The sequence below is a fragment of the Sus scrofa genome, chromosome 18, assembly GCF_054392235.1.
Source record: "Sus scrofa isolate SSC_HxYL_T2T_F1_AM1 chromosome 18, Sscrofa_HxYL_maternal_Yorkshire_Landrace_v2.0, whole genome shotgun sequence".
Classification (NCBI taxonomy): Eukaryota; Metazoa; Chordata; class Mammalia; order Artiodactyla; family Suidae; genus Sus; species Sus scrofa.
This window is the reverse complement of record NC_139400.1, coordinates 18,581,653-18,595,362: the sequence shown is the minus strand read 5'-3', so window position 1 is coordinate 18,595,362 and position 13,710 is coordinate 18,581,653. Positions and strand designations below refer to the sequence as shown.

The following is a 13,710-nucleotide window of genomic DNA, read 5'->3' as shown; positions in this document are numbered from 1 at the left end:
AAAAGCTAACTGGGAGCGCCATGCAAGTGGAGCTTTGAGAGCTGACAGGTTTAACTGTAGGAATCTGGGTTGTTCTGCTCCACGTGAAGGTTTCAAATTGTTAGTTTCAGTGGATCTTCTTCTCAGCCTGGAAGGTCCAGGCCAGACTGCCACTGTTTGGGGAGCCACGTGGAAGAAGAATCATTCACTATGTAGACTGCCACTTAGCCCTCTTGTTTTCTCAGCTGGGTTCAGTGTTCCAAAAGCCAGTCTCAAGGTCAACTTCTCAAAAATCTAAATCTCCAGTTTCCTGCACGTGTTGAGGCAGGGTTTTGAAGGTATTTTCTTTCTCTTTTTGTCTTTTTTTTCTTTTTAGGGCCACACCCAAGGCATACGGAAGTTCCCAGGCTAGGGGTTGAATCGGAGCTGAAGCTGCCGGCCAATGCCACAGCCAGAGCAACAACGGATCTGAGCTGCATTTGCAACCTACACCACAGCTCACGGCAACACTGGGTCCTTAACCTGCTGAGCGAGGCCAGGGATCAAACCTGCATCCTCATGGATACTAGTTGGGTTCTTTACTGCTGAGCACAATGGGAACTCCCTATTTCTTAATGAGATCTTTAATCAACCCTGCTCTCAATTCCACCTCCCCTCTCCTATTTAGAGGGTCCTAGTGTCTCTGACTGCTGAGCTTCTTGAAGGTTTTACTGTACACATAAGATCTGCTTCTGGTTTTCTCCCACTGCACACACAGATTCCAGCTCTCTCTGACCTGTCAGTTACCACTTGTACATTTGCTTTTCAGCTTCCAAAATCTCTATTATTCTCTTTGTTTTCAAGGGAACTCATTTCTATTCTTTTACTCTCATTTTGGTTCCAGGAGGTGAGGGTGGTAATAATATGGTCAATCTACCAGGTTTAGTTAGAATCCTCTTATTTACTTTATTCACGTAATGTTAGGTCAGGGGATATGCCTTTACTCTTCCTACCAGCCAATTTTATTTTTTATTTATTTTTTTATTTTTGCCAATTTGATAAACAATCATTTAAAATCATAAATTATTTGGCAAATGTGGTTGAATATTTTTCACATATTGAGAATATTTTTCGTATTTTTATTGGATTGGTCATTTCTCTCTCTTCTTTAGCGAAATTCCTATTTATATTTTCTTTGTACAATTTTTTTTTGGCTGCACCTGCAGCATGTAAAAGTTCCCAGGCCAAGGACCGAAACCGAGCCACAGCTTTGAGCTGTTGCAGTGGCCACACTGGATTTTTCACCTGTTGTACCCCAAGAGAACTCCTCTGGTACATTTTTCTACTGCCATTTTGCTGCATTCTATATTCACTACCTTCTAATTTAAAAAAATACCTAGTTGACTATTTTTGTCCAATTATTCTTCCAGGTATATTTTACCATTTTCAATTTGTAATACTAATTTGGAATTGACATATTTCAGAAATGACACTCTCATTTCTTCAATATAGTTTTCAATATAGTTTTATTTTTCTTAGTACAAGTTTATAGTTTTTTTTCATATAGACTCACACCTTTCCTTCTGAGTTTATTCTTAGTTTTGGGTGTTATTGTATATGATGTTTATGTACTTAAACATTTACAAACATATTTAAGATTAAATATGATTTAAATATCCATTTAGGAGTTCCCGTCGTGGCGCAGTGGTTAACGAATCCGACTAGGAACCATGGGGTCGTGGGTTCGGTCCCTGCCCTTGCTCAGTGGGTTAACGATCCGGCGTTGCCGTGAGCTGTGGTGTAGGTTGCAGACGCGGCTCGGATCCCACGTTGCTGTGGCTCTGGCGTAGGCTGGTGGCTACAGCTCCGATTCAACCCCTAGCCTGGGAACCTCCATATGCCGCGGAAGCGGCCCAAGAGATAGCAACAACAACAACAACAAAAAAGACAAAAGACAAAAAAAAAAAAAAAAAAAAAAAAAATCCATTTATATGCAACTCTTCAAAAATAGAAAATTATTTCCTCCCATATCTGAACATATGGAGAATTATATGAACTCCTCTATCCAAGGATGTTAAACCCAACATTTTAACATCTCTTAGATTTATACCTCTTTACATTTTCCAAACACAGCCTTAAACTAAGCTGTTAAATATTCAGGGAGCCTCCATTCCTCCATTTAATTTCCTTTCAGTTGAAGCTAAACACTAACAGAACCACCTTCCTGAAGAAATACTTTAATTAAAACCCCCTTCCTGGAGTTCCCTTCGTGGCTCAGCGGTTAATGAACCCGACTAGGATCCATGAGGATGAGGGTTCGATCCCCAGCCGCAATCAGTGAGTTAAGGATCTGGTGTTGCCGTGAGGTGTGGTGTAAGCTGAGGACGTGGCTCAGATCCAGCGCTGCTGTGGCCGTGGTGTAGGCCAGCCGCTGTAGCTCCGACTGGACCCCTAACCTGGGAACCTCCATGTGCTGCAGGTTCAGCCCTTAAACAAAACAAAACAAAACAAAACCCTTCCTTGAACAACTAGAACAGCTCCTATTTAGTACATGAAAACACCTAATCTCAGAGGCAGTGGGCCTTTATCAAAGGGCAGTTGCTGTAGTATTTTCCGTCAGGTGGATCCCTCGCCCCACTCTACATCATCCCTCTTTCCAATCCGGCTTCACCCACCTCTTACCTTACAGCTTCTCTTTCTCTAATATCTTAGGGTGTATTCATCTCTGTACTTTAGAAATGAATGAGATCTGAAAGTTTTGTTTATTCTGTATTTTTTTTTATTTGTGCAGCAACCTCAAGAACATGAAGTAACCTGGTAAGTGCTTCATATGACCTCATTACGACGCAACTCTCTAGAGCTCTCTGTAGGACTTTGGAAGTCTGCAAACCTGAGACTCCTTCCAAGGCACAGCTCACTCACTGTTTCTAAGAGTGTTTAAGGTCTTTCAGCTATTTGCAGTGTGGTGACAGATCCAACCACTTCTCAATTGAATGCAGATGGTAGCCAAGTGTTTAGATGATAGTCTTACCTCTACTGCTCGAATCACTTTAGAGAGTTCTTTAATAAGATGTCCAGGTCTAACATTGTCTGGAATTTCAAAGGCATGTTCAGATACAAGCTGTATTTGGATTAACAAAGATAAGACAAGTTATTTACATTTGAAGATGTAAAAACTAATTTATTCATTTTCACGTTCTCTAGATTTAAGACAAAGCCAAATACCAATGAGCCAGGTCTCAGACCTCATGTTTAGAAGGTTTAATACTTTCTGAGGAGATCCTTATTAACTTATAAAATCCTCTTACCTTGAGTTAAAGATGGATTTGTCTTACTGTGAGTTTTGCTCTGTATGGAATAGTAACCTTGTACTCTGTAAAGCCAACTGTAATTCTAAATACTAATATAATTAGTAAAGAAATTAAAGAAGCCTTAAATTTAATTTATAATACATAAGAATTTGTAAAGGGGGGGTTCCCATCATGGCTCAGCGGAAACGAATTTGCCTAGCATCCATGAGGATGCAGGTTTGATCCCTGGCCACACTCAGTGGGTTAAGGATCCGGTGTTGCTGTGAGCTGGGGTGTAGGTTGCAGACGCAGCTTGGATCTCAAGTTGCTGTGGCTGTGGCGTAGGCTGGCAGCTACAGCTCCGATTCAACCCATAGCCTGGGAAATCCATATGCCTCAGGTGCAGCCCTAGAAAAAAACAAAAAGACAAAAAATAAAAATAAAAACAAAAACAAAAAGAGGAGTTCCTGTCATGGCACGGTGGTTACCAAATCCAAATAGGAACTATGAGGTTTCAGGTTCGATCCCTAGCCTTGCTCAGTGGGTTAAGGATCTGGCATTGCCATGAGCTGTGGTGTAGATCGCAGATGCAGCGCAGATCCCGAGTTGCTATGGCTCTGGCGTAGGCCAGCAGCTACAGCTCTGATTAGACCCCTAGCCTGGGAACCTCCATATGCTGTGGGAGTGGCCCTAGAAAAGGCAAAAAAAAAAAAAAAAAAAAAAAAAGAATTTGTAAAGGGGAACATAAACAATTAAATCATTCTAACTTCTCATGGGCAGTCTAATTCATAAAGTTTTTCTTTTAATATCAAAAGCAAAATAGGAAAAAGAGCCCATCAAATGGAAAGAATTGGTGAGTTGCCATATCTACTGAACTGCAAACTGCTGCTAATATTAATCTCTATATCGAAGAACAGTTTGACTTTTTAAAAAATTTCATTTCATTTCCTATCATTTTTTGCTTTTTAAGGCCACCCATGTCATATGGAAGTTCCCAGGCCAGGGGTCTCATCGGAGCTGCAGCTGCTGGCCTACGCCACAGTCAGAGCAAACGTCAGATCTGAGCCACGTCTGCAACCTACACCACAGCTCACGGCGACGCCAGATCCTTAACCCTCTGAGCAAGGCCAGAGATCGAACCCTTATCCTCACAGACACTATGTCGGGCCCTTAAGCCATTGAGCCACAGTGGGAACTCCCAAGATAGGTTTTCTTTAGGGCAAAATGAAACCTACCCTGTGAGAAATAGGAGAAACATGAGAAGAGCATCTCCCTCCACCCTCTCCAAAATCAGACAAAAGCTCTGCCGACCAGGTGTTTTTAACAAAGGCATTACGTTCCTGTAGTTACTAGAGACGGAACCCACATCCTCATGGTTAGTAGGCGGGTTCGTTACCACTGAGCCACAGTGGAACTCCTAAGAACATTCTGACTTTTTAGACAGTTAACACACTAATTATTACTTCTGCTTTACATCCTCTCCTTGGTTTTAGCTTAGTTTTTCAAAACAAACTAACAACAACAGTAACATTAAGTGCTAACCATGTGCTGGGCAAGACAGAGTTGAGTACTTTACGAGCGTTACCTCGTCAGTCCTTTCAACACTACTACTGTGACTCTATTATACAACTGAGGGAACGGAAGCATAGAGGTTAGTGGTCTGCAATAGCATAGCTAAGACCTGAATCCCAACATCTGACTCCAGAGTCCACACTCTTAACCACTATGCTAAGCTGCGTCTTAGAGCAAGGTTAACAGTTAAATGCAAACATTATGCTTGTAAAAGTGCACTTCAAATGTAATAAATTAACGGTACCTACTGATGCATTTTACTTTGCGTCAAAATCACCTACAAAATTTGTTTAAAAACAGAGGTTCAGATCCTACTCCAGATTTAGAAGTCAGAATCTCTCAGGAAAAATGCAGGGAGTTCATTTTTTGAAAGCTCTAAGGCCTTTTGATAAACACACAAGCTTGAGAACAGCTTGTCTAAAGCCTTCAGCAGGAAAAGGATTACACAGATTTTGCAACATAGCCTTTATTTTGTTTTTATCTTGTTATAAACTATATCCTTTTGTAATCTATTTGTCTGTCATTTAGATGATGACATCTCTGCCACTGGAAGACACCCTTTTTACTTTCCTGAAAGCTCCCGCAGCATGTTGCTCTAGTGGGTATGCAGGCAGGGTAATAAGGTGAAAGGGAGCATAAAACTATTGGAAGAGTAACCTATTTATTAACTACCATTGCCCAGTATCTCTTAAGAGCAGGATTTTTATTTCAAAAGAAATAAAAAAAAAGAAATTAGCATGGAAATGTATTTTCATCAGCTCACACAGTTATCACTTATTAAAAGCATTGTGTGCAAAGTTCCAGGAAGGAAATAAAGATGAGGACGTCCCTGTTTTTCAAGAGCTCAAAAATCTAGGCAAGAGGACACAGACACATCACTGCACAGGCATTTACTTATAAGTCCACTGGCGCAAGAACTATGCTATGAAGGCAAAAGGAAAGGATACACTAATTCCAAATGAGATCTGGGACGACCTCTTAGAGGCGGTGGGATTCAAATGCAAATGAGGCCTCATTTTAGGGGAAATGGAAAGCTCATGCTTGAACTGTGACCTCTCTTTTCCTTCATTCTTACTTGCAGACTAAGCAGAGGGGTAAGAGCCTATAGGCCTGGCAAACACAGAGACCTAGCTTTAGTCCTAGCTCCAGAAAGTTGTCTTGGGCAAACACTAAAAACTCTAGAACCTTAACTTCCCCATATGCAAAAGGCGATAACAACAGCTCCCCAACCTCATACATGTTACTGCTTTACGAGTAAATGAGTTTATGAATATAAGGACTAAGCACGTTGGTGAGCACACCAGGAGAGCTCCAAGTTATTTATTATTACTCTAAGTCTACGTGTCATTTCTTAGTCAGTACCCTAGATATAATCAAATGCGCTTCCTTTTCGACATTAAAGAAACACCTAGGTACTTGATTCTCACAAATATCAACAAAAACCACATGGGCCTACACTGTGGGATAAAATGTGGGTTGTACCCAAACACGCTTTCCATTCCCTCTACGGCTCCCGCTCACAAGTACTGCCCAAAGAGCATAACCACTCCGTTTTACTGACCCTGCCGCATAAAAATTAACAATTATTTCACCAAAGATAACGACTTACTTCCTTTTTCATCCACAATTTTAAAGCAGTGTGCAGCGCTTTCACTCCCTGTACTAGGTAAGTCTGTGGCTGGAAACCATCTTCTCTCAGCTCTGTGGGAAGGCGGGGGAAGGCGTTAGTATTCCGTGATAAAGGGATTAACCTTTAGGTTCTGAGAAACCACCAAATACCAAACGAGCTAATAGAAAAGGGAAAAAAGTGAAATAAGAAACAGTCAACTGAAAAGGCAAGAAAGACAAATAAAATTACATTAAATGTGCTTCTACTAAATGCTCCAGTTAAAATAAAGCTCACGAACATAATGCTGAAGTAAAAGACAGGTCATAAAAGAGCCTCAGCAGGAATCAACAAATATAAAGTCTAAAAACGGGCAAAATTCAACTATTTTAGTGACATGAAGGATAAAACTGAAGAAAAAGATTATCGCAAAAGTCAGGATGAGGTTCCCTCTAGAGGGGAAGGAGGGGGTGCCAGGGGAAAACTAACTGGGTCTCTCTCAGGCACCGGCAAGGCCGATTTCTTACCTTGGGTGGAGCTGACCTGCAATAATGTGATTCCTTAACTGCACGGGACTGTTTGTGTATGTGGTGTGTGATCTATATACACTTGACTATGGGTCTGATATATGATTACATTATTGTAAATGCAAAAACACATACACACACATCTTGCCTGAGTTTTAAAACCAAATTATCCAAAACTCATACAAAATAGATGTGGTCTAAAATTCAGGTGAGGTGAAACAAAAGCAGAAGATTCTGCTTTTCACTTCTGCTCAGTGGTTAATTTACTTACATAAATCCAAAACTGGTTCACTGTTTTATTATTCCTGACACTAAACACAGTTAAGAGTTTCACATACTCCACACTCATTTAACTCACTGCAGAAGCCTTTTAACAGTCTGAGCTGGCAAATAAGAGGCTGCAACAGAAAGTTAAAAGGCCAGGAATAAAAGAACGACATAATGCAGGGAGGTACCAAGACCACCATTCCTGCTACAATGATGGCCATTTGGCTCGAGCCTTACTGTGACTGGACCGACTCACTAATATTGCCAGGTATCCTACACTGATACAGCTGATGAAACGAAGACACTTTAAAACTTGACCTACAGATATCCTTTCACAGTAAAGTGTTTAATGTATAGGGTCATGTTTTCAATCAGACCTCAATATCTCTGAACTCTCAATGGCCTGAAAAACCAAAGGCTAAACTGTTATTCCAAGACTAATCAATTAGTCTGCTGCTTGTGGCTGCAAGAGGAATAGCAAGATTTTGTCTTTCAGATAAATTTTTAATTTGTTCTAAAAAATTGATTGATGAGCCCCTCTTAGACCTTCAGGAAAAAGCATTACTCCGGGTGTGTGCGTGTGTGTACATACCTGTCTGTATTAGTGAAAAGAGAGAGGTGGAAAAAATTCTCTCAACTTTCTGAGTATTGAATTGCCAATCTCTTATCTCGAGGGTTTAGTAATTGGGTCCAGAAAACAAGGACATTTCCAAGCATTTTTATTAGTGTCCCTGTTTTCCTAGGCTTCTATTTGAATAAGAGACTATGAACTTTACTGGCTAGTGTTTTCCTAAAAGTCACATATGGGAACTCTATGGGTCCACTGTGACATTCCCGCAGTAAAGAAAAATACCTGAAAACACGGAATGAGTCAGGAATTTGGGCTAAGGAAGCATTTCCGGAGCAGAAACTGGGCTTGTGCAGAAAGCCCTGCGCCTCATCCATCGCACTCAGCTGCACCACTGCTGAGACTACTTCTCCACGGTGCTGCAAGGTGTGGGATGCGCTGCGAGTGCTCCTGCTTTCCAAAGAGAATGAGCTTACCCACCCCACCCCACCCCCCCGCCTTTTTTTTTTGGTGATTTTGTCTTTTTAGGGCCGCACCTGTGGCACACAAAGGTTCCCAGGCGAGGGGTCAAATCGGAGCTACAGCTGCCAGCCTACACCACAGCCACAGCAATGCCAGATCTGAGCCACGTCTGCGAACTAAACCACAGCTCACGGCAACGCTGGATCCTTAACCCACTGAGCGAGGCCAGGGATCGAACCCGCAACATCATGGTTCCTAGTCAGATTTGTTTTCGCTGCGCCATGATGGGAACTCCTCCCCCTTTTTTTAAGGAAAGAAACCATTAAGTGAGTGTTATCATTTAACTCTGTGCATGCTCTCCTGGGAAATGAGTTACTGGCTGTTCTCATTTTACCTTTTCTTCTTGTGTAACCTCAAATGTTCAGAATAGGTTTGCTGTTTAATCTGTTTATATCTCTTCTTCTGGGAGTTAATTATAACAGTAGCACTATTGGCAAACTGACTAGGAAGTTGGACAACAGAGAAACCAGAAGGACTGTATTCTCATGGGCACAAGTGCAAGAAAAGCAAAAAAAAAAAAAAAAGGGTGAAAGTAGAAGTAAAATTGAATCTCCAACTTGACTTCTCAAAGATTATTAAACCAAAAAGATAAAACACCAAAATATGAAATTCCACATTAAAAAGGTAGCTTTCAAGTTTAAAGGAATACCCCACCAAAAAAAAAAAAAAAAAAAAAAAAGGTGCTAAAAAGATTCTTGACAGGAAAATCATGCACTTAAAAAACAAAATAGAAACAAGAGCCACACTGTATTTTTAAAAGGGCCTCTATTTCTATCAGTGGCTTTCACTGAATTTACAAACATCATCCATCAAATGAAACAATAAAATGTACAGATCATTTATTACCTTTTAGGGTTTCCAGCAAGTTTTTGGCTACAAACCAGCATATGGCTTCAAAGAAAGGGAATTTGAAAAGGTCTGGTGTTTTTAGCCTTTTTTCCATCTCATAACACCTAAATCAATAAAAATTGAAGAAATTTTTATTCATATGAGCAGTTCAAAGTGAAATGGAAGCAACCAGCTTAAGGGGAATAAAATAAGCAGCCACGGCCGAGGCCAGCCAAGCCCTGTGCACTGCTTAACAACGTCACATGCGGCTGAGACTGAGCTGTGGCCTTATTCAGGTCTGACCTTAACGAATTTGACAGCACACTGAAGAATGTACACTGGGCTTCAAAAAGAGCACACCTTGGGATCTGTATCCTGGTTTTACCAGAAAGAATTTTACAAGGGTTCCACCACAATAAATACAGCAACACTGCCAACAGCCACTCAGGGGGTGTTCTTTAGGCTTCACTAAGCAGTCAATGTCAAGACCATGTTTGGCCGCTGGTCAAGGTGAGAAGACAGAAACCACCTTGCCACGGCGTGACTCTTCTGTGGGTGTCCTTGCCGCAGTCCACAGAGCCAGCCTTCCCCTGGTGACAGCTCAGATATAAAGAAAAAAGATACACACTTGGCAAGGACGGGAGCTGCCTGCGCTTAGAGCTTCATGCCCCGTAAGAGCTAGTATTTCTCACAACTCCACAGACACATGGCTTCCATGGGGAACAGGCCAACTTTAAAGAGTCTCACTCAGGAAAGCCCAAGATATGTCTTCCTACCAGGTATTTCTAGTTGTCCCAGTCCTGAGGCCGTTTGTCAGGCAGGAACCATTTCACCATTTAAGCAATATTGCCTGGTAACATTCTTCTCTCATGAGGCTACCAGGGGAGTTATTGCCCAAAGGTCAACATCTCACACACAGGAGGAAGTAGCTGTCAATCCTTTGCCCACAGAACCATCAAAGCAGGTGTTTTGACAGCAATCCTCACTCAGGGTGCTCTTCCCCAGCACCTTTTGTCACATCTGAATCCGACTGGATTTAGTTCAATTCCCTCAAGGTAAAAACAGTCAAAGAAGAGCCTACCCATTTTTATGAAATTTTGAAATTTGGGGAAATATCTAGTGTCAAACAGAATGAGTTATTCTTTTTATTTTATTTATTTATTTGTTTTTGCTTTTTACGGCTGCACCCATGGCATATGGAGGTTCCCAGACTAGGGGTCTAATCGGAGCAGCAGCTGCCGGGCTATACCACAGCCACAGCAATACCAGATCCAAGCCACGTCTGCAACCTACACCACAGCTCACGGCAACGCCGGATCCTTAACCACTGAGCGAGGCCAGGGATCAAACCCGCAACCTCCCGGATCCTAGTCAGATTCGTTTCTGCTGCACCATGACGGGAACGCCTATTCTTTATATTTTGGATTAGAAAACCATCAGGTGTTCATTTGTCAAAATTTTAAGAGGATACTTTAAAAATTTTATTTTACTGAAGTATAGTTGATTCATAATGTTGTGTTAATTTTCGCTGTACTGCAAAAGTGATCTGGTTATATAAATATGTACATTCTTTCTGATATTCTTTCCCATTTCTCATATTCTTTTCCATTATATTCTTTTTCATTGTCAGAGGATATTGAATATAGTTCCCTGTGCTATACGATTGGACCTTATTTATCCATCCTATATATAATACTTGGCATCTGCTAACGCCAAGCTCCCCATCCATGCTTTCCCCATCTCAACCCTAAAATTAAAAAAAAAAAAAAAAAGAGGGGAGTTCCCACTGTAGCATGGTGGGTTAAGAATCCAACTGCAGCAGCTCAGGTCGCTGCTGAGGTATAGGTTCGATCCCTGGCCTGGTGCAGTAGGTTAAAGAAGGATCTAGGAGTTCCCACTATGGCTCAGTACATTAAGAACCCAACATAGTAGACATGAGGATGCACGTTCAATCCCTGGCCTTGATCAGTGGGTTAAGGATCTGGCATTGCCACAAGCTGGGGCATAAGTCGTAGACACAGCTCAGATCCCGAGTTGCTGTGGCTGTGGCCTAGGCCTCAGCTATAGTTTCTATTTGAACCCTAGCCTGGGAATATCCAGATGCCACATGTGTGTCCCCCCCCCCCAAAAAAAGTAAAAGAATAAAAGGATCCAGCGTTGCCACAACTGTGGCACAGGTAGCAGCGGTGGCTCAGATTCAATCCCTGGCCTGGAAACTTCAAAATGCCATGAGTGTGGCCATAAAATTAAAAAAAAAAAAAAAAAGAAAGAAAAAAGTTCCCAATAGGAGTTCCCTAGTGGCCAATCAGTTAAGGATCCGGTGTTGCCACTGCTATAGTAGAGGTTTGCTCCCTGACCTGGGAACTTCTGCATGCCACAGACATGGCCAAAAAAAAAAAAAAAACAAAGTTCCTAAGGGCCTATCTCCATGAAATCTCAAATATGTTGTTGAATTTTCTTTTTAACTTTTAGATAAAGTTGTAATTAAGAAAGCATAAAAACCCTTTAAATACTGATGACACAAACCTGAGCTGCATGCCAATGTTAAGGTTGTGCAGAAAGTTCCCCCCAAAAGCCATACAATCCTGAGACGTGAGCACAGCATGAATCCACCCTGAAATGGTTAAAAGTATATAAATCAGTGATTTTTCAATATTTAAGCCACACAAATATGCTACCTACCTGTTTTAAGAAACACAAAATATCAAAATCAGTTTACCTCATACTTAAATCCTATTATGATCTAGAGATTCATTGGTTCAAATATTTATTAAATGCCTATTACATGCTAGTCTCTGTGCTGAGTTTAAAGTAAACACATTGACCTAATTAGCAAAATTACAGTGCAGGATAAGTGAAGGTTTTCGTGGTTGTTGCTGTTTTAGTTTTTTAGTTTAAAAACACAATCTAACTTTACCCTAAAGATTTTGCTTTGAAACAAGTCAAATCTGGTTATAAGGAGGCAATTGCAGTCATTAAATAAACAATGGAGCTGGCTGAGTGCTTCGCCTCCCTAGCGTCATCCTGAAATGAGCATCTTTATGGACCAAGCAGAGAAGGATCAGTGGAACTCAACTGAGGACCTGCCTCTAAGAAAGAAAAGGCAGATCAGCCACATTCTATTATGTAGGTTTATGGTCCTATAAATACCAGTGTTGGCAAATCAAAATGATGTTTTCCCTTAACATCAAAATGTTTTCTCGGAGTTCCCGTCGTGGCGCAGTGGTTAACGAATCCGACTAGGAACCATGAGGTTGCGGGTTCGGTCCCTGCCCTTGCTCAGTGGGTTAAGGATCTGGCGTTGCCATGAGCTGTGGTGTAGGTTGCAGACGCGGCTCGGATCCCGTGTTGCTGTGGCTCTGGCGTAGGCCAGTGGCTACAGCTCTGATTCGACCCCTAGCCTGGAAACCTCCATATGCCGCAGGAGTGGCCCAAAGAAATAGCAAAAAGACAAAAAAAAAAAAAAAAAAAAAAGTGTTTTCTCATAAAAATGTTTTCAGGAGTTCCTGTCATGGCACAGCGGAAATGAAACCATGAGGTTGCAGGTTCTATCCCTGGCCTCGATCAGTGGGTTAAGGATCCGGCGTTGCTGTGAGCTGTGGTGTAGGTCACAGGTGTGACTTGGATCCTGTGTTGCTGTGCCTGTGGTGTAGGCCAGCAGCTGTAGCTCCGATGAGACCCCTAGCCCAGGAACCTCCCTCCATATGCTGTGGGTGAGGCCCTACAAAAGCAAAAAAAATTAAAACAATAAAAATGTTTTCAAAGTGAGGAACATTTTTAAGAGACAATGCCTAACTTTTGAAAGAAAGATCCCTAGACTGAACAGAAAGACATTATATATACACACACACCTACATGTATTGGCTGTTAAACAGACAAATACTATTTTCTTCATATTTTCCTATTTTGATCCCTCATTGTGCTATGACCCAGTATCAAAAAATTTACCCACGAGGCTAGATTTCAAGTGGTGCCCATTTGTTGTGTGCAAAGGCACACAGTCTTGAGTCTACGATGGCTACAGATTCTGTAAAGCAGTGGTAATCAATGGAGGCAGTGCTGTGGAGAGTTTGGGAGGCTTTTTTTGTCATGATAATCAGGAGGCACTACTGGCATTTTGTGAGTGGGAGCCAGGGACGTAAGGACAGTTCCACACAGAAAGAAACTGTCCTGCATTACTCAGGACTTTCACATTTCTGCTGGGCATTCAGACAGGTATAAAATCTGTCATTCACCGTCTGCGCCCAGAAACTATAATCCCAGTAATACGGAAACAAAGTATCTGAACCGCTGGGCCCAGCACTCCGTGTTTTAATAAGGCTTTCAGGTGATCCTGACGGTCAATGAAGTTTGAGAACCATTCATCTAGACCAACGCCACAGCCTCTGAGTTGCCCATCACACACCTGTATGGTGAGCTGGCCTGTGCATCCTTCTGTCTTCTAATGCTGCTGCGTCTGCGCAGGAACATCTTGAAATAGTACTTTATTATAAATTACTTTCAGTTTCTTCTCTATGTTCTAGTTAGGTCATTACATCAATTTGGGGGTGGGATTATTGGTGTAGGTGGTCA

General features: G+C 41.6%; 1 protein-coding gene across 1 annotated transcript in view; it reads right to left on the bottom strand.

Moving 5' to 3' along the window:
• The window catches only part of KDM7A (lysine demethylase 7A), an 83,171-nt gene that overhangs the window by 20,005 nt on the left and 49,456 nt on the right, over positions 1–13,710 (bottom strand). The window contains exons 8-11 of the mRNA XM_003134614.5: positions 11,665–11,752; positions 9,157–9,263; positions 6,430–6,521; positions 2,990–3,079 (exon numbers count right to left, since the gene is read on the bottom strand). Coding sequence (XP_003134662.1) covers positions 2,990–3,079; positions 6,430–6,521; positions 9,157–9,263; positions 11,665–11,752 — 377 coding nt within the window. The remainder of the gene's footprint in view (positions 1–2,989; positions 3,080–6,429; positions 6,522–9,156; positions 9,264–11,664; positions 11,753–13,710) is intronic.